General features: G+C 39.5%; 2 protein-coding genes across 3 annotated transcripts; one reads left to right on the forward strand and one right to left on the reverse strand.

The window, feature by feature from the left end:
• Positions 1–314: 314 nt before the first annotated feature.
• On the forward strand, positions 315–10,736 carry LOC115452849 (zinc finger protein 345). Its single transcript, XM_037447557.1, has 12 exons — positions 315–648; positions 2,260–2,394; positions 3,050–3,423; positions 3,715–3,901; positions 4,299–4,426; positions 4,972–5,043; positions 6,270–6,393; positions 7,748–7,948; positions 8,119–8,268; positions 9,262–9,363; positions 10,197–10,292; positions 10,537–10,736. Exons 1-12 carry the CDS (start codon positions 496–498, stop codon positions 10,714–10,716), a joined length of 1,902 nt encoding a protein of 633 aa, XP_037303454.1. The 5' UTR covers positions 315–495; the 3' UTR covers positions 10,717–10,736.
• Positions 10,737–13,430: 2,694 nt separating this feature from the next.
• Positions 13,431–26,354, reverse strand: LOC115452396 (zinc finger protein 79). 2 transcript variants are annotated; one of them, XM_037447718.1, is made up of 11 exons: positions 26,135–26,354; positions 24,920–25,054; positions 24,058–24,208; positions 22,994–23,304; positions 21,596–21,762; positions 20,922–21,093; positions 18,765–18,974; positions 17,773–17,910; positions 17,324–17,425; positions 16,615–16,710; positions 13,431–15,888 (listed from the first exon to the last, which is right to left on the reverse strand). In XM_037447718.1, the coding sequence occupies exons 1-11, from the start codon at positions 26,240–26,242 to the stop codon at positions 15,742–15,744; spliced, it is 1,737 nt and encodes a 578-aa protein (XP_037303615.1). In that variant the 5' UTR covers positions 26,243–26,354; the 3' UTR covers positions 13,431–15,741. The 2 variants fall into 2 exon arrangements, with proteins under 2 accessions (XP_037303615.1, XP_037303578.1); XM_037447681.1 differs by having other exon boundaries at positions 22,994–23,307.
• Between the last annotated feature and the right edge of the window lie 226 nt (positions 26,355–26,580).

Genomic DNA, 26,580 nt, shown 5'->3' on the forward strand with positions numbered 1-26,580 from the left:
TGGCATTAAATTCGTTTGACAGTTTCTAAGAGAGTTCGCTTGCAAAGTTTGTTATGTACGCATATTGTATAAATTCAATAGTTTTGCACTAAATATAGCCACGCAAAAAATAATAAATAAGTGAGTAGCTTGAATTTTCGCCAAGTGTTTTCAAAATTCAATTTTATTTGAGATATTTTCCCGCCAATGCCATAAATCTTATTAACGCCATCTAGTACCGAATAATAAAACTAAATTCCTTTATATATATATAGAATGTCATCCCGGTATTGAAAATATTTTACAAATTTCTTTACCATAAACACTAGCGCATTTAAAAAAACATTAATTGTCATTTTCCATACTGAGGCGGATGCTGTTAAAATTATTTATTTTGTATTTTATTGAATCATAAAACAATATTAATCATAATTAACTAGTAATGTAACATCTAAGCTTTATTATAAATGTAAAATTAGTACTAGGTTAAGTTAAGAATCCTACAATACAGTAAAGATGTGGTCGGTGTCACAAAACATGGATTTCTCGCCTAAGGATGAAGTTAAAAGTGAACTATTCACTTGCCGCGGGTGTCTAGGCACCGGGCGGCTTTACAACATGTCGCAATACGGACTGGCAGAGCCATACCGACAGTTAGTGGGCGTTGAGGTAAGGTTTCAGAATCTGGTTTTAGATATTGAAATTTTGAACTTAAATTATATCTTGGCACAGAAAGGAGATACCTGACGGTAGGAACAGGGTAATCCGTATATGTTGCTAAGGAAATTACAATAAAGCCATAATATTTACACTACTCATGAAGAGGCTTCAATGATGTCCTCGTCAAAGTTGACTGAAGTCCGAAGTACGTGACGCGCCTGGTACCCGCGCGTTAGTCATCAGAACTCCTGTGTTTAATCTCCTTTGACACTGACGCTAAAACTGCCAACAATCAAAAATCACCAGAAAGAAGGTGTACTCACCCACATTATGTTTGTATTATATGTTACAATAATAATCAAAGTATATTAATTCAATTAGTGTAATATTGTTTGTAACTTCACTTTGTACAAATCATAATATAAATTAATTAGCGTCAAATATTTGAACGGGTCAACACAATTTTTATATTAGATGGCTAGCAGGTGATATAGTGACTTCACCGTAGAGTGGTAGCTGAGAGGCTGAACATTTGCGTTCAAGTGCTGCTCATGTGAGTGCCCATAGAGGTAACAAAAACCATGGTGTAGTGCAGTTTTAAAAATATAATGTATATACTGGGTAGACAAGTCAATAAAGTTGAATATCCAATAATGGATGCATATTTAAAACCGCTGTTTGTGTCAAATTTCGACTTATCATCAGGAGGCTGTGTTGAAGAGTATTTATAAAATATATATATTCACTAATACAATCTATATTGATGCTTAAGAGGCAATATCTTCCTGACAATAATTAAACTTTTTCAAGGAATGATTTAATATATTATAGGTAGATATAGATGCTTCAAAGGCATTCATATCTAAGCAACAATGAGTAAATTTTTGAGTAGAGTGCTTTAAAGTTTTGATTTTTATATGAAAATTTATAAAAATTGGACTTTATATTTCATAAAGATTTTTTTTTTAAATTGTCCTTGAACTACAAAACCTAGATAAAATGGCAGTTCAAAAATATTTATATAATTTATTTTTGGTATATTTGTCAGTTAGATATGATTGCCGTTCAAGCAACGATATTGTGAGTTTAACTTGCGGCCATCCAATACCTCAGTCTGCTCCGTAAACATGGAAGCCATAAAGCCTTCGAAATGGGAGAAAATAATAATGTCAATAACCATGATAAAATGTGTAAATAATTTTATTTCAATAGCATTATATTCTCCACATGACCGCTGTACAGGGTTTGGTGTCTGTACAATTTACATTTGGTTGGTAAATATAAAAGACTAAAGTGTGGGTAAAATGTGGTTTATTTACACTGACCTAGTCTAAGTGGTCTCATCAATCAGTGGTTCATAGAACAGGTCGATGATCGATCGTGAACTGATTGGTAAAATTAATACAATTAATTTGTGTGGTGTAAAGCGCTGACACACCGCGCATGATGTGGGTTGCTTCAACAGTACAACCACATTTCTGTCCTCGGCACCAAGGACTTCACCATATTGTAATAAAAAAGAAATATGTAATTTTTTTCCTCTGTTTATAGAAACTTAGCATGTATAGCCATATTCCACAAAGTTTATTACGTAGGATAAAATAATGGATTTCCAACCAGGTGCAAGAGACCGACCTACTGCCGCAACACCTGTGCCACCTCTGCAGGGCCCTGATATTGAAGTTCATACAGTTCCGCGAGAGATGTCGTCGTGCGGATACGCTTCTTCAGAACATGCTCATGCTGGCGCCAGTGGTGAGAGAATTTAACGTATTTTTTTTTTCTCAGCTGTCTTTGTTGCGTGGCTGTATTGCGTACGCGATACTACCACTGCTCTCAGGTCCCAGGTTCGAACTCTGAGTCAGGCTAAGTGATATTTAGAATTTTTTCCCTAATATGGCGATAGAGTCGCTCCCTATCGTATCAGATACACTTGCCGAAAAGTGGGTGCTCTAATTGCATGTCTGCGTATCCCATTGGTAATAAAAGCGTGATGTGTGTCGTGAAATTTACTAACAAAAATAATGTATTTTGGACTGCCGAAATATTCGATTTTGTTATTGCATTTATATGGCGAGGTGTGCATGCCACCAGGTATGAGATAATCCTACATAAACAGAAGAAATAACTTCTTGAATTTTTTATCATGTGACTGTGTGGGACACCACTGCATGCATTGTTAAGTCTCCAAAAGTCTCATTATGGTTACAATATCCTATTATATATAATTTTATCATGTTAACTAAAAATTTCCTAAACATATTCCTACAGGAGATTCTAGGTCTTTGCCAATAGTCAAAAAGACAAGCAAGCAACAAATTAGAATAGAAAGACCAAAAAGATTTAATTATTCCAATAGCATATTAATCAAGTATTTAAACTGTTTACACAATAGATCATTTATCCTCAGATCACATTGGAAGACATAGCGACAATAGACCGTCATGCAGAACAAATATCCCATTCATACTGCAAAACGAATGTCAGCATAGTCACCCATTCAGAGCCCGAGCCACCACCAGAAACCCAGGAAATACCACAGGAGATCATCCCAGAGTTACCACCAGAACTCCAAGAATATGCCGACTTCAAGGACAACTATTCTGATGTTGAGACGAAATGTGATGATTTTCTTGATACAGAATTTGAGATTCCGGTTAAGAGGACTAGAAAAAGGAAGTGTAAGAAGGAAGTGGACGATGTAGAGGTGAAAGAAGAGAAGAAGAAGGTCAGGAAGAGTGCTAAGCCGAGGGTCAATAATTTGTACACGGATCCAGAAGATAGGTATGTAGTTATTTGAGACTGCCTTTTAACGCAGTATTAATGCGTAAGTAGTACGACTACGATTGCCGTGCTGAGGTCCTGGGTTCGAATTCCAGGTCAAAATAATTATGGCCTGGTTTTTCCATCGTAGAAATTATTTATAACTGGTTCCAACAGGCCGGCATAATTGACGACTGTCGAAGAGTAATCATCTCTCGTCAGTCGACACTATTGGACCCTTCTCCTTACCATCAGCTGCAGTGACGTCACTTTGCAGTACTCTTATAAAAAAAAAAAAAAACATTGTTACAGATTAAAATTCTCCCAAAAATACGACGTGGACATAATAGTGATGACCAAAGAGGATGAAATAAACGACATGCTACAGCGTAAGAACAGTCCCAAGTACCTCAGGGCCCACAACAAGTGTGAACAATGTTACAAAGGGTTTATACACGAGGACACACTCAAGCGGCATATCAAAGATAAGCATGACCCGGTGAGTGGTTCATAGCCCTACCCCATAGGTGCTAGGGCTCACGTTTACTGAGCGAATTTGCCGGTACACTAGGGGCCTCTTTATTAAACGAGGGACCTCGCGGCTACATGGGGGATCGCGCGGCTACACGAGGGGACTCGCAATTACTCGAGGGGCCTTGCAATTACTCAAGGGGCCTTGCAATTACTCAAGGGGCCTCGCAATAACACAAGGCCCCTCGCGTTTACAGGAGGGGCTTCGTGGTTACACTAGGGACCTCGCAGTTACACGAATGACCTCGCGTGTTGTCTTAGCTCAGGAGTTTTATTTATTTTATGTTATATAACACAAATTTGCGTTACACACACTAGTCTTTGTCCGCGGTACCGCCTTACAAACGTTGATAATATGTCCACAGAGCCTGGAGCACGCGTGCGAGTTCTGCCGGTTCCGTTTTGGCAAGCGTGTGAACTTGACCGGCCATTACAGACGCCACCACAAGTACAAGTATGTGTGCCGCGTGTGCTCGGTGGTCACCAGGATGCGGTAAGTTGTAAAGACTACTTATGTAATCTCGATCTCTCGATCAATCGAGAGATTAACGGCTATTCTAATAAACGATCTCAATCTACGATCTGATCATGAGACTGTACCGATTTTTATATTTCTGCTCATCTCTAAAAAAGGGTAAAAGCCATGATGCTGATGAGAGCCGTGATGCTATGTAAGTATGATGAGAGCCGTGATGCTATGTAAGTATGATGAGAGCCGTGATGCTATGTAAGTATGATGAGAGCCGTGTTGCTATGTAAGTATGATGAGAGCCGTGATGCTATGTATGTATGATGAGAGCCGAGATGCTATGTATGTATGATGAGAGCCGAGATGCTATGTAAGTATGATGAGAGCCGTTATGCTATGTAAGTATGATGAGAGCCGTGATGCTATGTAAGTATGATGAGAGCCGTGATGCTATGTAAGTATGATGAGAGCCGTGATGCTTTGTAAGTATGATGAGAGCCGTGATGCTATGTAAGTATGATCAGAGCCGTGATGCTATGTAAGTATGACTTTGTACATGTTTATTCTAGAGAGCACGCGGTCCAACACTCGAAGATGCACACTCAGAAGTTCGAGTGCAAATACTGCGGGAAGGCTTTCAAGTGAGTTTATTAATCATTAACGGCCAGTTCAGTAAATTAAAGCTTTAGATTCATGCCATGCCACAAAACATATTACTATTTCTTCCATCAAGCAGCAGTTTGCACACACTGTTGTGTTCCAGTTGAAAGGATATTGTAGTGTTTATTTTTTTTGTTCTCGCACGGCAAAGGGCTTCCACTGCACCTGATGGTAAGTGGAGGGGTCCAATAGAATGTCGACTGACGAGAGATGATTACCCCTCAGTGGACACAATTATGTTGGAACCGGATATACACAGATCCTGGAACACGAGTCGCGTGGCCCAATATGGCGGGTTTTAACACCTTGTGTACGGTGGTCGCTCTCCGGGCAGATATTAAATATATTCTACCACTAGCAAAATGTGATAATATATGTATATCATTGATCTGCGTATTACAATCGCCATTTTTAATTATACAGGGTGTCCCAAAAAAGTGTCAAGCGGTGTTCTAGAGATAGATCACCTCTTGGGGTACCCGAATCACCCCCTTGTATGTTCAGCGATGTTTCATAGTTTTCGAGTTATGAATATTTTTCTGAATTTTTGAGAATTTTAGATTTAACAATATTTCTTTTTATAAAGTTTAAGACTTTTTCGAGAATTTATATTGCAAGTAAATTTTAATTTGTTGTACTTTTTTGCTAAAAACAACCAGCTTCGTAATTTTAATGTAAATTATGAAAATGTTGGTGTCGAATGAAAAATTTACATTCTATGAATTGTGACTTAAATATTCTATTTTAAATTAAAAATCTAAACACGTGACTTTGTGGTTCTAAGATAGATGAGAAAATTCTCCAGATGCTCAATTTACATATTCATTAAATAAACACAGTCCTTCAAGGGAGCTACTTTGCTTAAATTCAGTCTTAAAAGACAGCAAGGTGGGAAATGCTTAAAATTTTCCATTATCCAAAAATTATTTAAATAAAAAAAAAGTTATTTAATGCAAATCGAAAATTCTCAAAAACCCACAAAAATATTCATAACTCGAATACTAAACAAAACCGCGGAACATACATAAGGCTGATTGGGATACCCCGAAAGGTGCTCTATCTCTGGTCCTCCGCATGACACTATCTAGGGACACCCTATATAAAACGATCCGTCGCGAACGGACCGATCAGTAAGGAGTCTGTTCGGTCCGTTCGCGCCGAGTCCGCGCCGGTTGTCTGACGCGCGCGCGCATTGTGTCCCGCGCAGCACGAAGGGCACGACGTACCACGCGCACGTGCGCTCGCAGCACGGCACGCAGCTGCCGTGGTGCCGCGTCTGCGGCGACGCATTCGTCTGCACCAAGACGCACCGCGAGCGGCTGCACAAGGAGGTAACCCTGCCTCATCGTAACCTCACCTATAATAATAATAATAATAATATCAGCCCAGTATTATATACTTGCCCACTGCTGAGCACGGGCCTCCTCTACTACTGAGAGGGATTAGGCCTTCAGTTCACCACGCTGGCCTAGTGCGGATTGGTAGACTTCACACACCTTCGAAATTCCTATAGAGAACTTCTCAGATGTGCAGGTTTCCTCACGATGTTTTCCTTCACCGTTAAAGCGAACGATAAATTCACAAAGAATACACACATGATTTTTTTTTAGAAAAGTCAGAGCTGTGTGCCCTTGTGATTTGAACCTGCGGACATTCGTCTCGGCAGTCCGTTCCACACCCAACTAAGCTATCGCCGCTTTAACCTCACCTACACACGCTTTATTTCAGCCATGACGTTTTACAAATAGACGCGTCATACACTAACAAAATGGCACATAAAAACGGCGCACTATTTGCTATAGTCACATATAATTACAAATTGGCTCGAAGAAGGAATAAAAAGATGCAGCACACATTCGTTAGAAAAGGATATATATACATCGACAGTTACGTAACAACGTTAGTGCTGCACGCTCATTGGTCAAGTCGGGCAATTACCTTGCTTTCGTCTTGCCAGTATTGAGCTCGGACAACGTGTCTATGTAATAACAACATCTTAGATTTCAGCTAAAACTTTCCGCACGCAGTGTGATCGGACGAAGCGACTGTTCTACGTCTTAACTAAATTAAATTGTAAATTAATAATAATAACAAACTATGGTAGAAAGTGACAAATTGAGCTAAAGAAATTTTACTTCTTATTTCTTTTTTCATAGACCAGTTTCAAAATTTTACTGGTTTTGGTGGCCTTTTTTTGGTTTTATAGAAACAATTTATTACAACTACTGCTCAGTCATCGCGGAGGGCGTCTGGACAGTTATGCTGTCAACGTTCCTCACGACCCCTATCAATATTATCTGCCTACAAATATGTGAAGCCAACATCTTAGTTCTTTACGAATTGTGGACCCCTATTTTTTAGTCACACCAACGTAGACCTCCATCAAGTCTCCCCTAGACCACTTTGGGAATCAACTTAGACAATATATAAAGGACATGTCTTTATGATCTATCCTTCCTGCCAAAGTGTAAAAGCAGATGCTCGTTAACACATTTATAAATTGTAATGTGTGTAAAAGTAAATGTTTGAAGATTTATTTATGTGTGCCCACATTACGACACAGATGGTATATGTGTTGCACTCGGAAGAAGAATCAATGCTGCTGGACTAGAGAAAATAGAAACCAATACTTCATTGTCACGGAACAGTCTATTTCAAGTGTCGATCCAATATTGTAATCCCCAGACACTAAACCCGCCCCCCGAGCTGCACTGCGCCGCGTGCGACACGCAGTTCCTGAACGCGGCGGCGCTGCTTGCGCACGCGCACGCGGCGCAGTGCGGCACGCAGCACTGGTGTCTGCACTGCGGAGAAGGGTTCCAGCTGGAGAACGCGTTGAGAGACCACGTGTTGGCCAGCCACAAGGTTCAATTCCCCTGCGATAAGGTGAGATGATATGAAATTTGAATACACATACACACACGCACGCACACGTACACACATCTATACTCACACTAAATGTTACCCTCGTATCTACCTCAAAATGTTTCCAGATATGAAATATGTGTACGCGCTTCTCCACTTTGTCTTTGAAGGTCGAAATGTGTCAATTCCAGTGCAACAAGGTATTCAGCCACGAGAGCAAGCTGAACAACCACACGCTGGAGAAGCACGGCGAGGAGCTCCCCGCGGGGGACCAGCGCGGGCGCAAGCGTTACATGAAGGTGGTGCCCGCCATGTGCGACATATGTGGCAAGATCATTGCGGTGAGGCCGATGGGTTTCATAATATACTCGTATATACAAATTTTTGCTTTGAATGACGAGACGAGCTTGCCGTTCGCCTGATGGTAAGCGATACCAATAATTACAAAGTGTTTGGTGTTCCACTGCGCTCGCCATGAGACATGAGATGTCTCATTATGTCCAGTAGTTACACTGGCTACAATGTCCTTCTAAGTGACTACGCATTGCTTGACGGTAGAAATAGACATTGCGGTGGTACTACCCAGGCGGACTCTCAAATATGAGACTACCACCAGTGGTACATATTCAAAATATAGGTTTATTACAAAATAACAAAAGACTCTTACGGGTCGTTCAAGTATTACGTAACGTAGTTTGTAGGTGAGGGAGGGTCGTACAAAGCGTTATGTTACATTGGGTTTTTATTTTAAAACAATAACAAAGGTATTTTATCGACTTTCCGGTACTTTGCGTGACATAATTGTGAATATTAGAAAAAAAAAACACTTTAGAGTTACGTAATTTTTAGAGCGGCGATAGCCTAGTTGGGTGTGGAACGGACAGCCAAGACGAATGTCATCAGGTTCAAATCCCAAGGGCACACACCTCTGACTTTTCTAAAATCATGTGTGTATTCTTTGTGAATTTATCGTTCGCTTTAACGGTGAAGGAAAACATCGTGAGGAAACCTGCACATCTGAGAAGTTCTCTATAGGAATTTCGAAGGTGTGTGAAGTCTACCAATCCGCACTAGGCCAGCGTGGTGGACTAAGGCCTGATCCCTCTCAGTAGTAGAGGAGGCCCGTGCTCAGCAGTGGGCAAGTATATAATACAGGGCTGATATTATAGAGGGGGCGGGGGTATACACGAAAACGTTACGGCGCGTTACATGGGGGTTAAAAAATCTTCGAAAATTGCGTTAGGTAATACTTGAACGGCCCCTACCCGAGGGTCCGTGCCTATTGCGCTAGAGACCTCGCATGTGACAAAGGTTGAGAGTGTGGTGTCCCGCAGGACCAGTACCACATGGTGTACCACCAGCGCATCCACACGGGCGAGAAGCCGTACGCGTGCACCGAGTGCCCGAAGCGGTTCAGGATGCCGGAGCAGCTGCAGGTAACCACACGCGACGACTTAGCTTTATCTCCGCAGGGGTAGGCAGAGGCGCCACTGATGTCATCTGAGGGGGTGAGCCTATCATATCGGGCACAAATTCCAGACTCCGGGCTGATACTGAGCAGAAAAATACAATATCATTTTGCCCGTCCCGGGGGTCGAACTCAAGACCTCAGTGCAGTCGTATAGTATTAGATAAAATACAACTATTTTATGTTAATATCACCTCTGTATATATTGTCCCACTGCTGAGCCTCCTCTACTGAGAGGGATCAGGCCTCCACCACGCTGTAGTGCGGGCAGACTTCATATATCTCAGAAATTGTTATGTAGCACTCTCAGTGATTACATTAGTAAGATCAATGCAGTTTAGCTTATTCTCTAAAATAAATAGGTCTTCAATTAGTAGTATATTATGTTTGTCACTTCAGAACTAATTTATTAGCCAATTTGCAAACTTCTTTAGATTGATGATGTTTTTGTTTGGTTATTAAATTAAAACTGAAGTGTGTAAACTAAATAAATGACTTTGTGTACGGTGGTCGATTTATGAGCAGTTGCAAATTGATATTTAGTGGTAGAGTTACCACTAGCAGAGTTAGACATGCTTACAGATGCGTTACTGTACAAGGGATCAGCTCGCAGTCGTAGTGTGAGGAGAGATACTATGTACGACTCCTATATGCGTAGGTACCAACACACATGGCCTCTTGAACCTCTGAAAAAAAGAAAAAAAATGAAAAAATGCGTGATGCAATAATATAGACATGTTTTTTATTAATAGACCTCGACGACCTATTTTTTTTAATCGTGCGCATACGCACACTTTCCAGAACCACGTGCGCATCCACACGGGCGAGCGGCCGTTCAAGTGCAAGTACTGTCCCAACACGTTCAAGACTTACCCGGCGATGAGCAGACATCACCTGGTGAGTGTGGCTGTTTAGAGGTTAAATATTATTGTAAAGGCGGGGACTCTGATTTATATCATAAATGAATTTCGATAATTATAATTTGCTCTGATGTAGAGTTGCCTATATTGGTAATTTATTCATATTTTTTGTAGACCAAGTTTCTGAGTAAATGCAGATTAGTCGAGCTGTAACTAAACATAGGTTTGCGAAACTGTTATAAGTAAGAGTGTCACAGTGCAGGTGTGGTGATGTCCCGCAGGTGCACACGGGCGTGCGGCGCTACCCGTGCTCCGTGTGCGGGAAGCCGTTCGCGACGTCCGCCGAGATGAAGACGCACGTGCGCACCGTGCACATGAAGCTGCCGCCGCCGCGCCGCCACCACGCGCGGCGTGACGCGCGACATGACGCGCGCCATCCCACACCCGCGCTCGCCGACTAATACATACCTACTTCTACTGATACTGTGTTTAATTTCTTCACTGTTCGCGTGCTCGTGAAAGACATTGTAGGCTTACAAAAATATGAACGACGTAAGGGCGTCTCCAAGAGGGGGCAGGGTGGGGGGGCTGCTCCCTTCCACTCCTCCTAGGGATTAAAAAAAGTTGCCAAATGTAAAGCAATCAAAGCCTTAAGTATTGAACTTGACTTGCTTGATCGATCATTCCCGTACGTCAGTATTCCAATGAATTCACCAAATCCATTCCTAATATTCCGTATGCTGAATTACACTCTGGTCTATGTTATTGTTAAAGCGAGAGAGTTCTACCTCGGGAAAATATATAGCAAGGCTTTTATTCCGGAAAACTTCACGCGGGCGAAGTCACGTGCATAAGCTAGTTGCCAAATAAAACAACATATACATTTCGTATATTTTATTGAGTATTAAATGCGTAAAAAACAATCATAATATTATAGTAGCAGCACCTGTAATGAACAGCTTGTGGGAAGGTTACACACGGCGCGTGTCTCTGTATTTTGTATTCCCTACGGCCAATGTCTTCATACCTTAGACCAGTGTTTCCCAACCTTTTTTAGGCCATGCCCCACCTTAACATTTTTAAATTATTTATGCCCCCCATATATAATTTTTAACCTTTAAAAATAGTTTTGTTCCCTTAAGAAATATAAATGATAAGTTTTAGGAAGAAATCACTATGAAATTGTTATCAAAACATCATAAGGAAAATCAAAACATATAATGAAAAACTGAAAATTCTGTTTAAATTATCTCCTTAACTATCAAACTGCCCCCCTGTGGGGCGTGGGCCCCGCGTTGGGAAACACTGCCCTTAGACCATCTAGAAAGGACGCCACGGACAAAAATTTCTGTCACTTTCAATAACTACTACACAGAAAGCAACACACTTTGCAAATTTATTTTATTATGAACGCATACATTTTTGTTTTTATTTCTTTAAATGACGAGACGAGCTTGCCGGTCGCCTGCTGGTAAGCGATACGACTGATAAACAGTAGAAACACCAACACCTTGAATTACAAAGTGTTTGGTATTCCACTGCGCTCGACATCCTGAGACACGAGATGTTAATTATTATGTCCAGTAGTTAAACTGGCAAAGTAGTACTTATAGGAGGCCCGTGCCCAGCAGTGAAACAGTATATACAGGGCTAATATTATGATTATAATCTGCTAAATACAACAGTATTTATAAACGTGCGAATGAGCATTTAATCTTATACTTTGGCTGAACAGAAAAATCATACAAGACATGTTTATATATTGTCTAAGTTTGTATCAGTCAAAGTAATTGTTACTTTTGGTTTATTACTGTGGAAGCTCTTATGGATTTTACTTTAGCTGCTACTTTTATAAATCATGAAGAAATTGGCAATGAGACACAAGTTTTCTCAATTAAAATAAGAATTTGTATACAACGCAAACCAGTGTTAATCTCATGCTTTTTGTCTAAATTACATTTATAGCCCGACCAGGAAATTAAAAACCTCACCATGTTACAGTATAATATGAATAATTTCTTGCACTAATATCAACTTTAAAACTAGAAAGCGATACTAGCGCCCTCACGCACGTTTTTCCACTGTCAAGATATAGATAATGGGTTTCTTCTGCATGAGCATACACAAGTGAAATATAAATTTAAAAACGCCGATGTATAACCGGTTGATCAGTATGCGAGGTCATAAGTTCTTATCCTGTAAAATATGTAATTCGAAAACAGACCGACTGAGAGAGGCAGATAGTAAATTATCTAAAGCAAAATACTTGCATGGAAGACTTTTACGTTCCTAACTCCCAGAGATTTTTCTTATTTTTAATTGCATTGAATGACGAAACTAGCTATCCATTCGCCTGATGGTTAGCGATACGATCTATAAGCAGTAGAAACACCATCCTGAATTACAGTGTTTGGTATTCCACTACGCTCGCCGGAGACATGAGATGTTAATTATTATGTCCAGTAGTTACACTGGCTAGTGTTCAAATCGGAACACAACAGTGACTACACACTTGGCAGAAATAGACATTGCGGTGGTACCTACCTAAGAGGACTCTCACTATGAGAGACCTACCACCAGTGAAGATTTCTACAGATATATCCATAAAAAAATAACAGTTCGGAAAGATGAAACAAAAGATTGTAAAACGCGTGCGTTAGACAGAGCTGCTTGTCTTTTGACCCTTTCGGTGTGCACGATCAGTTGACAAACTTATATATACCAATGGCAAAGGATCCATATAACCCGATTACTGCTTCCTTTTATGTAGAATCTAATTATCATTAGAACGATTTGCAGTATTTCATGCATATTAGTACTCAATAACGTTTTACAAATAGACGCGTCATACACTAACAAAATTGCACATATAAACAGCGCAGTATTTACTATAGTCACAGCCCAAACGGCTCGCATTGATACGGCCCGAGTGAGTCCGAGTGTGCCCGAGTGGTTCCGAATGGGCCCGAGCGTCGATTGCCCCGTCGCCATGACAGTCGAATAAAATTCATTTATTAGTCAAAAATAAGTTAAATAGTGTATACTTATTACTAACGTATGTAATGAAACGTTTATTTCATTCACAGTTGGAGTATAATTTGTACATCGTCTAAAAACACAGGAAGGCATTTTATTTATAAAAATACAAAAGTCAGTAAGCCGACTAGCGGCGAAAGTGGTTGGAGGTTGACTAAGTGAATGTCGGGCAATTACCTTGCTTTCGTCTTGCCAGTATTGAGCTCGGACAACGTCTCTATGTAATAAAAACATCTTAGTACCTATGTGTTGTATCAGGTTTCGCGCCACTGATATAGGCTACTTTTAATCTCGGGATGGGTTTAAACAGGCAGAGCCGCGAGCAAAAGCTTATAAATAATTTCTTATCTGCCTCTCTTAGTTCATGTAAATAACTAATTCTACCCATATAACCTGTATGTCCTGCGGGTCAGTTCTGAACAGTTTGAGCCTTCGACCATGTAGAAAGGACGCGCTATGTGCTAATTGTTGCACAAGAGTGTCGCCAGCCGAAGGCCCAGGGGGGGCAAGTTGATATGGAGAAAGAGAAAAGTATGAATTGTAGGAAAAGTCGAGAACTGTTTTAGAACCTCTGGTTGGGTGGCTGCCCCTCCCTGCCCCCCCTTGGCGACGCTCTTGGTGCGAACAATTAATTCTAACACTTTCAGTAACTACTACATAGAAAGTGCAACATACTGTTTCTGTTAATGAACGCATATAAATCTTACACACTTGTGTCAGCGCATGACAGTTTTTACAAACGTGCGCGTGCGCAATTTTTATATTTTGACAGATCAAGCCGTGTCCTTTATACATCGTCTAAGTTCCGAGGTATTTGTCGCGTGTAAACAGATCTAAAAAGCTTATCTTAATACTAAAATGTCAGTTTACTCGTAAAGTCAGTTGCAGACCAGAAGCCAAGCTACCACACGGTCAAATTCCGTGTGCACCTCGCTTCGATGACGTCACGTCGACGCTCAAGTACAGATACTGCCGAGTGACATTGGGCCGTAAGACTGATAACATAACCGTTCCACTCACCTTCAAGTGACGGTAGCGACAACGCCTTTTTTTCCGCGAAAAAAAAATTTTTTTTGTGTAACAATCTTAAAAAGGTGTGTAGCATTACTAAAAAAAAAAATACTTTTCTGTTATTGTCTGTGTCAAATTACTCTATCTCTTTATCAACTTAGCTTTTGGTCTCCAACAGGCTTGTCTCTCAGCTGCCTCGCAAATATTTAGTACAGATTGCTTTTAGAGGCTCTTACCTTGTAGCAGGCTCGCGAGGCAGCCGCGTACTTACACTATACAAGATACTATACAGGGTCATTTTGACATCGCGTTACTAAATGAAACCACATACTTATCTACTTTAATAACACTACAATAAGTCACTTGAGCCGTAGATGTAAAATAAAAAGTGTACCGAACAAAATAAATATTAATAAAAAGTTATTTTAATTTTACGCGCTCTTATGCCACTACTACTCCTTTAAGCTAATTCGTCGCAGCAACATCATACTTGCATTAAAAAATACACTTACACACGCCATATTTGGATTAAACTACAAAATGATAAAAAAATCAGAAAACTAAAACCAGGATGTTTGGTAAAAATATTCGTTATTAATGAATGATTTTTGTCACAATGTCAGCAAAGGTGAAGACGAGTATGTGGTTTCATTTAGTAACGCAATGTCAACATGACCCTGTATAAAACATACATGGCAGTATAATGTTCTAACATCAAAATTCGTTTAATTCACAATAACTGAACAGATTCACTTCTAACTTTAATAAGATAGTTTTCTTTCTCTAAAATAAACCTTCTGTAGTTTATTTTAGCGAAGGAAATGCTTTGCTACAAAACACAGGCGATTTGAAGTATTCATTCCGTTCCTGGACTGTAGCGGCTCATGTGCCATGGATGTTCACTAACGGCCTATTAGATCACAAAATGTGATTGCCTATTGTATGTATCATAAGATTTTAGACAAATATCTGTATGTACTACATACTGTATATGATTGTATATTACTGTATTACAAAGTCTGACAAATAATGTAGTAAAAAAATGGGCGGAACTAGAGGAGCATGACCAAATTAGTAAAAGGCCTTACATTTTAACCCAAACCTTAGTGAGGTGAGAATTAGTCAATAAGGTGAACCTTATTGACTAATTCTCACTCGATTGAATACACTTCATCGGTCGACTTTTGCACTAATTTTCACACCCTAGAGCACTATTCAACTCTTTCACCATTGACTGACTAATTTTCACTTCTCTGACAAATTTTCACCCGATTGACTCTTCTTCGCCCATTGACTCTTGCACTAATTTTCATACCCTAGAGCACTATTCATCTCTTTCACCACTGACTGACTAATTTTCACCCATTGCCTCATTTGCACTCGTTGACACATTTTCACCCCCTAAGCTCAATTCACCCCTTCCATCCGAGCGAGTCACATTATCCGCCTTCGTTAAGCTTCCTCCTGCTGCGGTACGGCGCCGGCAGTTTGAGATGCACAGTCCTCACGTGTAGCTTCATGCTGTTGGACTGGGAGAACGCGCGCCCGCAATGGGAACACGTGTACGGCTTCACTCCTGTGTGCACCTGCAATGGGAAAAGCATTTTGGTCTAGAAAAATGATTATGACCTAATCGGAGTTCCCCAGGCCAGTGACTCGTGTTGCATAACACCAGCAACCAGTACCGAGTGTAACGCGGAGGTGTAAAAATAAAGCTCGTACCACGTAATTACCCTGAGTTTTCAATTGTCTCCCTTCTATCTGCGGGCAGGCTCCCAACCGCCGCATGATTTATGTTTATATGAATGTTAGACTTTGAAAAATATTTTTTTGCGGATTTTGTTTTAATATTTTCTCTCCATGTTTTTATAACTTTGCATTTTGGAGTGTGACAAATCTAATTACTGTAACAGGTTTGTAAAGGATACCCGATACAAGTGCAAAACTTAGTGCGCAGCCTAAATCAGTTTTACCATATTATGGAAGGGAGTTATATTATGGAAGGGAGTTATATTTCGTCGTGGCGATTCGGGCTTTTTAAAAAGTGTTATAAATGAGAATATATTTGATTTTAAAATATATTAGTACATGTAAAAGAAAAGCCCGGTGGACTCGACCGTCCACGCCGAATACAAGCAGAGAACTGACTTACATTAATTGAAACATATAATCATTGACTCTTATCTCTAAACTTAATTATCTTGTTTGTTTCTTCTTGTGTTTCAATTACGGCGACGTAACTAGGGCTACGTAAAAAAATTTACAATGGAGTGTAAAAATATGGTATATCGAGATTATTATGTGGTAGTTACCCGGTCATGTCGGTTGAGCGCCGCCTTGTGCATGAACGCTTTGGGACAGATGGCGCATTTGAACGGACGCTCGCCCGTGTGCGTGCGCAGGTGGATCTACAACACACAATTAGTTTAGATTCATCATTCATTAGCCCTGTATTATATACTGTCCCACTGCACGGACCTCCTAAACTACTGAGGGCGATTAGGCCTTAGTCCATCACGCTGTAGTGGGGATTGGCAGAATTCACACACCTCAAAATTCCTATAAACTTCTCAGTTTTCCTTCACCGTTAAAGCAAGCGATAATTCACAAAGAATACACACATAATTTTTTATAAAAGTCAGAGGTGTGTGGCCTTGGGATTTGAACCTGCGGATATTTGTCTCGGCAGTCCGTTCCACAGGAGGAGGTTCCGTAGGAGGCCCAATAGTGGGACAGTATATAATACAGGGCTGATATTCTATGTTGAGAGGCTCGTTTTTTCGCATTTAGCCCGTAGTAGATCAGGCCGTTGTGCGTGGGATGCCGACTATGGGTCTAGCCAGCCCAACTCCTTCCAGAAGCGCAGGATCTTCCTGGTTCCTCCACAGGCTCCTCAGAGTGACCTTGGTGTACCGAGGATGTTAGCCCGTTGTGCAGCTACTCCTCTGCATTCCAGGATAACGTGGGTTGTGACAGGGCTGATATTATTATATTAACTTCATCATGGTACAACTAACTTACTTGTAGACGCTGACAGACGCTGAACTTCTTTGGACATTCTGGACACTGGAAAGGTTTCTCCCCGGAGTGGATCCGCTGGTGATCCACCAACGACGCCTTCGACTGCAAACCATAACATTAACATCGATAAAAGCATCGATATACATATATGTACTATACATTAGATCTAGCGTTCCGTACACTCATTGTGTTCGACTCAACTGTACTGCAATCTGTATACCTGACTTTAGTATAATTGCAACATTGACAGCGTGTAGTTAGGTACGGAGTGGCGCTCATAAAGAACTCGATTCTAAGTGTATTTGAACCTGCGGACATTCGTCTCGGCAGTCCGTTCCCGACCCAACTAGGCTATCGCTGCTTACACAGGACCATATACAGAAAGATTTTTTCCAGATTTTTTTACTCGGACGTAGCCGCGTCCACAAGCTAGTCCCAAAGGAACTCACGATGCACTTCTTGCCGCATATCTCACAGACGACGAACACCTTCCCTCGCGCGTCCTTGCCGAGGGCCAGCTTCACGCCTAGGTGCACGCGCTGGTGGTGGACAGCGATCGAACGTTTGTGCGCGAACGTTCTGTTGCACTGCCGACAATAATGTACATAATGATGCCTTATGTTTACAACAATGTCAGATATTCAAATCAAACTATTTCAACAGAAAGACAAGAAATTTTTGAAATTTTGAAATACTGAGGTATATCATTTGAATATTTCAATGATTTCCGTTGAAGTATGACAAATGTACAAAGTTTTAACTGCTCTCCTGTAACGCTGTGTTTTTGCACCTGTACTAGTATACGTAGGACCCGCCGATTTTTCTTTTTTCTTTTATATTGTAATTTTCTCACAACGTTTCGATTACAGCTTTCATGGTCACGAAGGCGGACTGAAGTGTTGGTCGTCCGCAAGTCAAAGTTACAATATCTACTTACATTTTATTATAAAGTAATATATTTATAATTGTTTGTGAAATTATACAGGGTCATTTTGACATTGCGTTGCTAAATGAACATATTCGTCTTCACCTTTGCTGACATTGTGTCAAAAATCATCCATTAATAATGAATATTTTCACTAAAATTCCTGGTTTTAGTTTTGTGATTTTTGAGAATTTTGTAGTTTACTGTGAATATGGCTGGTGCATGAGTGTATTTCTGACTGAAAATATGATGTCGCTGCGACTAATTCTCTTAGAGTAGTAGTAGTGGCATTAGGGCACGTAAAATTAAAGTTACTTTTCATGAATATTTATTTTGTTCAAAACTTACACTTTTTATTTTACATCTACGGCTCAAGTAACTTATTGTAGTATTATTTCCAAGTACATAAGTATACGATTTCATTTAGAACGTAATGTCAAATTGACCCTGCATACCATTGTGAACTCATTTGCAATATAAATAGAATTAGAATCCAACACATGAAGCATGACTGACGTGTTCGCACTGGAGCGAGCCGACCCCGTGGTGCGCGCGCAGGTGTTCCCGCAGGCGCTCGTCCGACAGGAAGCTGTGGCCGCACTCGGCGCACGGCCGCAGCGCCGAGCCGCAGCCCAGCGGCGCCGGCAGCGACGCGTGGAACTGCAGCGCCGCCGCGCAGTGGAACACCGCGCCGCACGCGGCGCACGGCAGCTGCGGCCGCTGCGACTGCAAGGGTTATCATATCAGCGCTGTATTATATACTGTCTCACTGCACAGACCTTAGTCCACCACGCTGTAGTGCGGATTGGTGGACTTCACACACTTAAAATTCTCAAAGAACTCATACATTTTTTTGTGTCTGTCTTCTTTATATGTTAAATGTTTTGTTTTGAAATTTTGTCACATATCTACTGTACCTACTTAACTGCCGAAATGAGGTTACATTTAGCTCTCGAAATTAATACGTTCATATTATGTTTTTGTAAATAAGAATATATTTGACCGATTAAATCATTATCCTTAACCAGAAGTATCCTAAATCGTTCGAAAAAAATATGCAAAACCAACGATACAACTTAGGTAATACTTGTTCGTATTGGACCATCCATTCCGCGAACTCTCGACGCTTAACGCTCTCCTTAATAGCGCATCCGATTTTGACATTTTTTCTGCTGATTGGAACGTGATCCAGTATGAATGTTTGCATTATTGTGGAATTAACTCATGATACAGCATATTTCATGTAGTTATTAAGTACATTATTGATCTGTTTCATATTTTACTATAGTTATATATTGTTATTATTAACTTAATTAGTGTAATTGGTTTATCCGTTCTAATTGAAATAAATAAATCACGACAATTAGTTTTGGATACTACACTAAATACCTTATTCTTCAACTCAGAACATTTCGCGCCTCTCGCCAGCTTGTTGAAAGTTGTCCATCATAACCTAACAAATTTACTATCAAACTTTCACACACTTGGAAACTATTATAAGGAATCATTTCACTCATCTTCTTTATATTTAAATATAAAACTCAAAAACACGCAATAAACACTGATACTTTTAAAAATGTATTGACAGCTCAAGCAAAACAAACAACTGGTGCTGCCAGTTACTAATCGCAAATGATACTACAAAATAATACTCTATACGAAAGTTTTATATAAAATACTTACAATACACAAAACTAATTATTATTATGTAAATAAAATTATGTTAATTCTAAAATCACTAAATATTTATGAAAATAAAAGATTATTCATTCAAATAAGAAATATGATGCAGAATAAATGTTAAATATTAGAAGTAACGTACACTTGGCAACACTATTTTTAAAGCGTGGCTTTGTTTCTAGTACTGTTTGCTATAGAAACCCACTATAGCTATACGTGTGTGGTAGGATTTTATCCGTATTCGATCTATAAGTGTGAAAGAAAAGAAATACCGAGGCGAAAAGCCTCGTAGAAGCCCACGAGAGAGAGAGTGGTGGAATACATGTTGTGCGCGTGATTTATATTAAAAATGAAATGAGACTTCATGAGACTTTCCCGCCCTCACGCCCACCACTACAACTCCTGTAAGGATCAGCAGTGGCGCGCATGACACCGAGCGGTGAAGCTCGCCGAGTCTCAGGGAACACTTGTCATTATCCCGCAACGAAATTAATCAAATAGATAGGGAGGAATTGGTAATATTGGAATTATTTCCCTATCTTTATAAAATTTTGGAAATATTAAATGTGTGCATACTGATACGGTATAGATGTGGTGTATGTTAGGGTGTATTAGTGTGTGTGTAGGTGCGCTCGAGGCGAACCGGCTCGGTGCAACGACACATAGCAAGGGAATTATTATCTTTACTGTACTGACCTTAAAATTATAATAATTGTTCCATATTCCGTTTAGTGCAAATAATTTTAAGGCAAGCCAGGCTTTTGGGCTTTTATGGACGAACCGCCACTGATTGGAGCCAGTGTAACTACTGGACATAATAAGACTTATGTCTCAGGATAGCGAGCGCAGTGGAATACCAAACACTTTGTAATTCAAGGTGTTGGTGTTTCTACTGTTTATAGGTATCGCTTACCATCAGAACGGCAAGCTCGTCTCGTCATTCAAAGCAATAAAAAAAGTCTATCTCACTCACACAGCAGTGACGTTACTAACCTGAGTATCCCGATGCGCCTTCTTCTTGTGTATGTTGAGCCCGTTCGGTCCGAGGAACGCCTCGCCGCACAGTTCGCAGCGGTGTTGCGAGGGATGTTGTAGGCGCAAGTGCGTGAGATAGCTCGTCGATTTGGAGAACGTCGAGCCGCATACTTTGCAGCGGAATGTGTGACTGTGGAGGTCAATTTATTTTTTGTTATTATTTTTAAAGTGAAATAATTTTTTTAGCCTGTTTCATAAAAAAATTATAAGTTGTGAGAGTGTAAATATTTTATTGTTATAATTTATGGATAACAAAAATTTTTTTAGTGGAAATCATTTTTTAAAAATATTTTTTCTACACCAATGACTCGTTTATAGAGATAGAATTTTGAAATATAATTTGTCAACTTCATATTACTAATAGTGTTAGAACAGACTTAAAAGTATTTTTACTAACAAATTTATGTGGGTGAGTATTAAATGACACCAATAGTTAATAGACTTAACATGCTTAATTCAAATTAAAATCTATATGGATGAGTCTACTCACTAATCACAGGTGTGAAACAGCATTCGTATAAGAATGACAACTATAAATAGAGTACTTATGTTTTATAGCACTAGAAACATTATGAGGAGTATGTGAGATTACGAGTGTCGGGTTGCATATATTTGTATATAATGTGGCGCACCCGTTGTGCCAGTGCGCGTGCTCGGTGGCGCGGTGGCGCGAGCGCGTGACGTGCGCGCAGGCGCGGCACACGAACTTGCGCGCGTGCGCCGCCAGCGTGTGCGAGCGCAGCGCGCGCGCGCTCTCCCAGCGCGTGTGGCACGCCGCGCACGCGTGCGGGCCCGCGGCCTGACACACGGACACAGCGCACGTTGAAAATAAAAGTGGTATATACGAAATCTGACGGTATTGACTACAATAAGTCTTATGAAATATTTACGCAATGATATTGTATTATCTATACTATTATATAAAGCTGAAGACTTTGTTTGTTTGAACGCGCTAATCTCAGGAACTACCGGTCCAAACTGAAAAATTATTTTTGTGTTGGATAGCCCTTTGTTCGTGGAGTGCTATAGGCTATATATCATCACGCTATATCCAATAGGAGCGGATCAGTAATGGCTAATCTCAGGAACTACCGGTTTTAAACGGAAAAAATATTTGTTTTGGATAGCCCTTTGTTCGTGGAGTGCTGTAGACTGTATATCATCACGCTATGACCAATAGGAGCGGAGCAGTAATGAAACATGTTGCAAAAACGGGGAAAATTTATTAGTTATGAGAGCTTCCGTTGCGTTCGCTGCGTAAACGGTCAAAGTTATGCAACAATGATGAATGATTATGATGGGATTGCTCCTCTTAAAAAGTTCTATAAAAATATATTATAAAACAAAATCCCCCGCTGCATCTGTCTGCTTGAACGTGTTAAACTCAAAAACTACCCAACGTATTCAGATGAAATTTGGTATGCAGACAGTTTGAGACCCTGGGAAGAATATAGGCTCCCGGGAAAATATATAGCGTGACGTTTATAACGGAAAACTTGGGCCCGAAAAACTTTATAACGCGGGCGGAGCCGCGAACAAAAGCTAATTAATAAATATAGTATTAAGTTAATTTAGCAGTCATTTGTATGGAACAACCTTCATTACTTATATGTAAAAGTTACTGCTTCGATGGCTTACTTGTTTGCACATGGTGTGAATACGACTACAACGCTGAGATCCTGTATTATAATCCCGGGTCGGGCCAAAATAAAATTTTACTTGGTTTTTCCACCTTAATATTAATAAGAAAGAAAATGCGCGTAAACATAAGAAACCATCTATCCATATTATAAAAAAAAGTCCCCTTTCTGTCTGTCTGTATGTTATCGACTTTCTCAAAACCTACTGAACGGATTTTTATGAAATTTGGTATGGAGATAGTTTAAGACCCTGGGAAGGTTATAGGCTTTCTCGGGAAAATATAGCCGGACTTTTATCCCGGAAAACTCCTTCAACCCATAGCTAGTTTATTAAGACACAATTTTGATAGCAACTCCCATATTCCCAAAAAAATACAAAACAAAACTTACCGGATCATGGCGGAACATATGATTCTTGAATGTTACATCGGTTATGAACCCTTTGTAGCACTTATCACATTTGTATAATGAGTTTTGATAATTAACAGAATTCTTTCGCGCCAAAACCTCCGCAATCTGCTCCTCTTTGGTCAAAGTAATGCACTCTATGTTGACACTTTGGAATTCATCTTGTTTCAAATTTGGAACGTCTTTTGATTCTTCATTTTGATTTTTTCTTTCTACTTTCACAGAGAGAGGTTCATCTTCACTGCTCATGGCTTCTCTTGTATCACATGCGTCTGTTTGTGCGTCATTGTCATCTGCTGAGAGAAAATTTAATAAATAATATACTATTACATACAGCTGAAAAGTTTGTTTGAATGCACTAAACTCAAGAACTACTGGTTCGAATGAAAAAATTGTTTTAGTGTTGGATAGCCTGTATATCGAGGAAGGCTATAGGCTATAGAACATCACGCTATGTCCAATAGGAGCGGATCATCACTGTATAAAGCTGAAGACTTTGTTCAATTGAATGTGCCAATCTCAGGAACTTATTAAACAGATTTTGAAATTTTTCACCATTCAGAAGCTACGTTACTCCTGACTGACACAGACTATCCCGGGAAAATATAAAGCGGGACTTTTATCCCGGAAAAACTAACATGAAGCCGAGCAGCGAGAAAAACCTATCCATACTTAGAAATGCGAAATTAACTGTATGTTACGTTTTACAACTGAATCATGAAACCAATTTCCATGAAATTTGATGTGGATATAAGGGGCAGTTCAAGTATTACGTAACGCAATTTATTCTTGTAAAACGTTACGATGCGTTATAGGGGCGGGAGGGGGGTCCGTACAAAGCGTTATGTAACATTGGTGGCAAATTTGTATACAATTACACTTCTCTCATCATCAGCCACTTAAACTCCACTGAAAATAGGCCTCCCCTAAAGATTTTCAGGCGAAACTGTCGAAACGCTGCATACAGTGACCTTCATCAAGCAGTCTGTCCTTGCAGGTGGACGTCCAATGTTGCACTTGCCAGTACGTGGTGGTAGACCTCTTACCTTCGAAATCATTATCACTTTCCACATCACTCTCATCCCTTGGAATGGGGGAACTCTCCTCCTTCACATTCAGAAGAAGACTCTCACATACATACGGCAGCACCAAGTTATTGTACCGTCTGTCTACATTCAGAATGTCTGATTGGGTCAGCTGGAACGGAAGAGGTTCGTTATATTTGCGAGCGTATCTTGGGCTGTATATGTGCAATGCCAATATTTATTTACCGAGAAAAATACACGTTATTATGTGTGCATGTGACAAATTAAAGTGTTGTACATTGAATTATATTTTTTGTAACGATTTTTGTATCCATGCTACAATGTAACAACTACTGTTTGTCCAAATAAATAAATAAATAAATGAAAAGTGACCCTACTGTTCCTGATGGTAAGCGGACTGACAAGAGATGATTATCTCTTCAGTCAACACAATTATCCCGGCTTGCTGGAACCGTTATACACAGGCTGATCCCGTTGCGTGACATTATGTGGACTACTATGGCAGGTTATCACACCTTACAGTGGTAACTAATCAGGCGATGTAAAATATCCTTATTAAAGGTGTCACGCAACATTTCGGGGATAGTGAATAGACCCATCAGTTCGTTGGAGTATTTTTAAAGGCATGCTTTGTCATATTTTTTTTTTGTTGGAGTGCTTTCATGCTTTGTTAATTTTTTTTTAATAATTTTAAAATGGCCTGGGTCTTGAGCTTTGCCATCGAAGAGTCATTAATTTTTTTTATATTTTTATATGCATGTTTTTTTTAAACATATATGTAAAAATGTAAAAAAATACCTTTATTATAAAGAGAAGTGACAACCATAAAAAATTACATCTAAAAAAGGTAGATATCACTCACCATCCCAGACTGCAACACTGCCATGTTCAGTAAATCCATGGCCCTCACACACTTATCCCTGAACGATATGCTCTTGAGCAACAATGTTGTACAGTATGAACACAGATATTCTGGATAGTTCTCTGGTTTCGTCATCTGAAAGCATAGACTATTAGAGTGGCAATGCCTTTTGTTAAATAAAAAATAAAGATCCTGATGACCACAGAAGCAAACGGTTCAAGAATAATTTTGCTGAAGTATATCTGTTGTCAGAAAAAAAATATTTATCTGAAGATCCGTAGAAGCAATGGGTCATAGACCAGTTACTGACAAAGACCACTCCGTCAGCTGCAATTAACACCGTGCTAAATAGATTTTTGTCTAATTTCCATTAAATATCAAAATTATTATTTCTTTATCTTTTATAAGCTTACAAAATCTCTTTTTTGCTATAAAATGAAGAATTCTTTAATAACACAAAACTCTAGTGTTATAAAATCTTGCGCGGCAAGCGGCGATAGCCTAGTTGGGTGTAGAACGGACTGCCAAGACGAATGTCCGCAGGTTCAAATCCCAAGGGCACACACCTCTGAGTTTTCTAAAATCATGTGTGTATTCTTTGTGAATTTATAGTTTGCTTTAACGGTGAAGGAAAACATCGTGAGGAAACCTGCACATCTGAGAAGTTCTCTAAAGGAATTTCGAAGGTGTGTGAAATCTACCAATCCGCACTAGGCCAGCGTGGTGGACTAAGGCCTAATCCCTCTCAGTAGTAGAGGAGGCCCGTGCTCAGCAGTGGACAAGTATATAATACAGGGCTGATATTACAATTATAAAATTTATCAAATTTTTCACTTTAAACGTCTCTCCTCTAAACTTGACATTTTAAAGCTAGCATAGTGTTAATTATTGTAGGTGTCCACTTTTGCTAAAGAAGATATCCATCACTCCAAAAAAATAAGGGTGGCATAGTCAGCCGCAATATAACTGAACAAATTCAAAACTAATACTCCAAATAATTACTTATATGTCAGCAAAAATATATTTATGTAAGTGGCTTAATTTGTTCAAAAGAAATTATATTTAGACATTATGATTTGATAAATTTGTTGTTTATTACTACGATATATAAGTATTATTATATTTCTCAAAGGAAAATAAAGTTTATTGACATCCTAATAAAATACATTTTAAAAATCCGGTAAAATTATTTCGCTGAATTTTCGTAAAACTTACTTTGATACCAGTAAGGCTTTCGTAGGCATTAACTAGTTGCTGTGAACGCATGTTGTGCAATTTGACCCCTGTGGCGAGGCACGCACGACATGCTAACAACTCCTCCATTGTATATAACACAGTTTTTATTTAATAATAATGAAATAACATTGTAAAATTAATCGTAAAAATGTTAACAAATGTGCAGTCTTCCTTCGATGTTTGACGTTTATTATCTTTGGTTCACTAAAGAGTATTAGACACTAGAGATGTGCAACTTTTACTTTCATAGACCAAATCAATTATAGACTATGAAAAAACAAATAAAGTAAAAACAATTTTACTAATTTAGAAACATTCTTTATTAAAGTGTTTATTATATTATACGAATCACAAATGGAAATCATTTACGTAGTACAACAAGTAGGTATATATATATTGGAATTACATTACTTACCACAGATTAT

The sequence above is a fragment of the Manduca sexta genome, chromosome 1 (genome assembly GCF_014839805.1).
Source record: "Manduca sexta isolate Smith_Timp_Sample1 chromosome 1, JHU_Msex_v1.0, whole genome shotgun sequence".
Classification (NCBI taxonomy): Eukaryota; Metazoa; Arthropoda; class Insecta; order Lepidoptera; family Sphingidae; genus Manduca; species Manduca sexta.

Coding starts and splice junctions, on each gene's coding strand:
- LOC115452849 (XM_037447557.1), top strand. CDS start 496: ATGTGGTCGGTGTCACAAAACATGGATTTCTCGCCTAAGGATGAAGTT. Junction 649..2,259: donor GACAGTTAGTGGGCGTTGAG/GTAAGGTTTCAG, acceptor ATTTCCAACCAG/GTGCAAGAGACCGACCTACT. Junction 3,424..3,714: donor TACACGGATCCAGAAGATAG/GTATGTAGTTAT, acceptor ACATTGTTACAG/ATTAAAATTCTCCCAAAAAT.
- LOC115452396 (XM_037447681.1), bottom strand. CDS start 26,242: ATGGAGGAGTTGTTAGCATGTCGTGCGTGCCTCGCCACAGGGGTCAAA. Junction 23,308..24,057: donor AAGTGATAATGATTTCGAAG/GTAAGAGGTCTA, acceptor ATTTTCTCTCAG/CAGATGACAATGACGCACAA. Junction 21,763..22,993: donor ATATGTTCCGCCATGATCCG/GTAAGTTTTGTT, acceptor TCCGTGTGTCAG/GCCGCGGGCCCGCACGCGTG.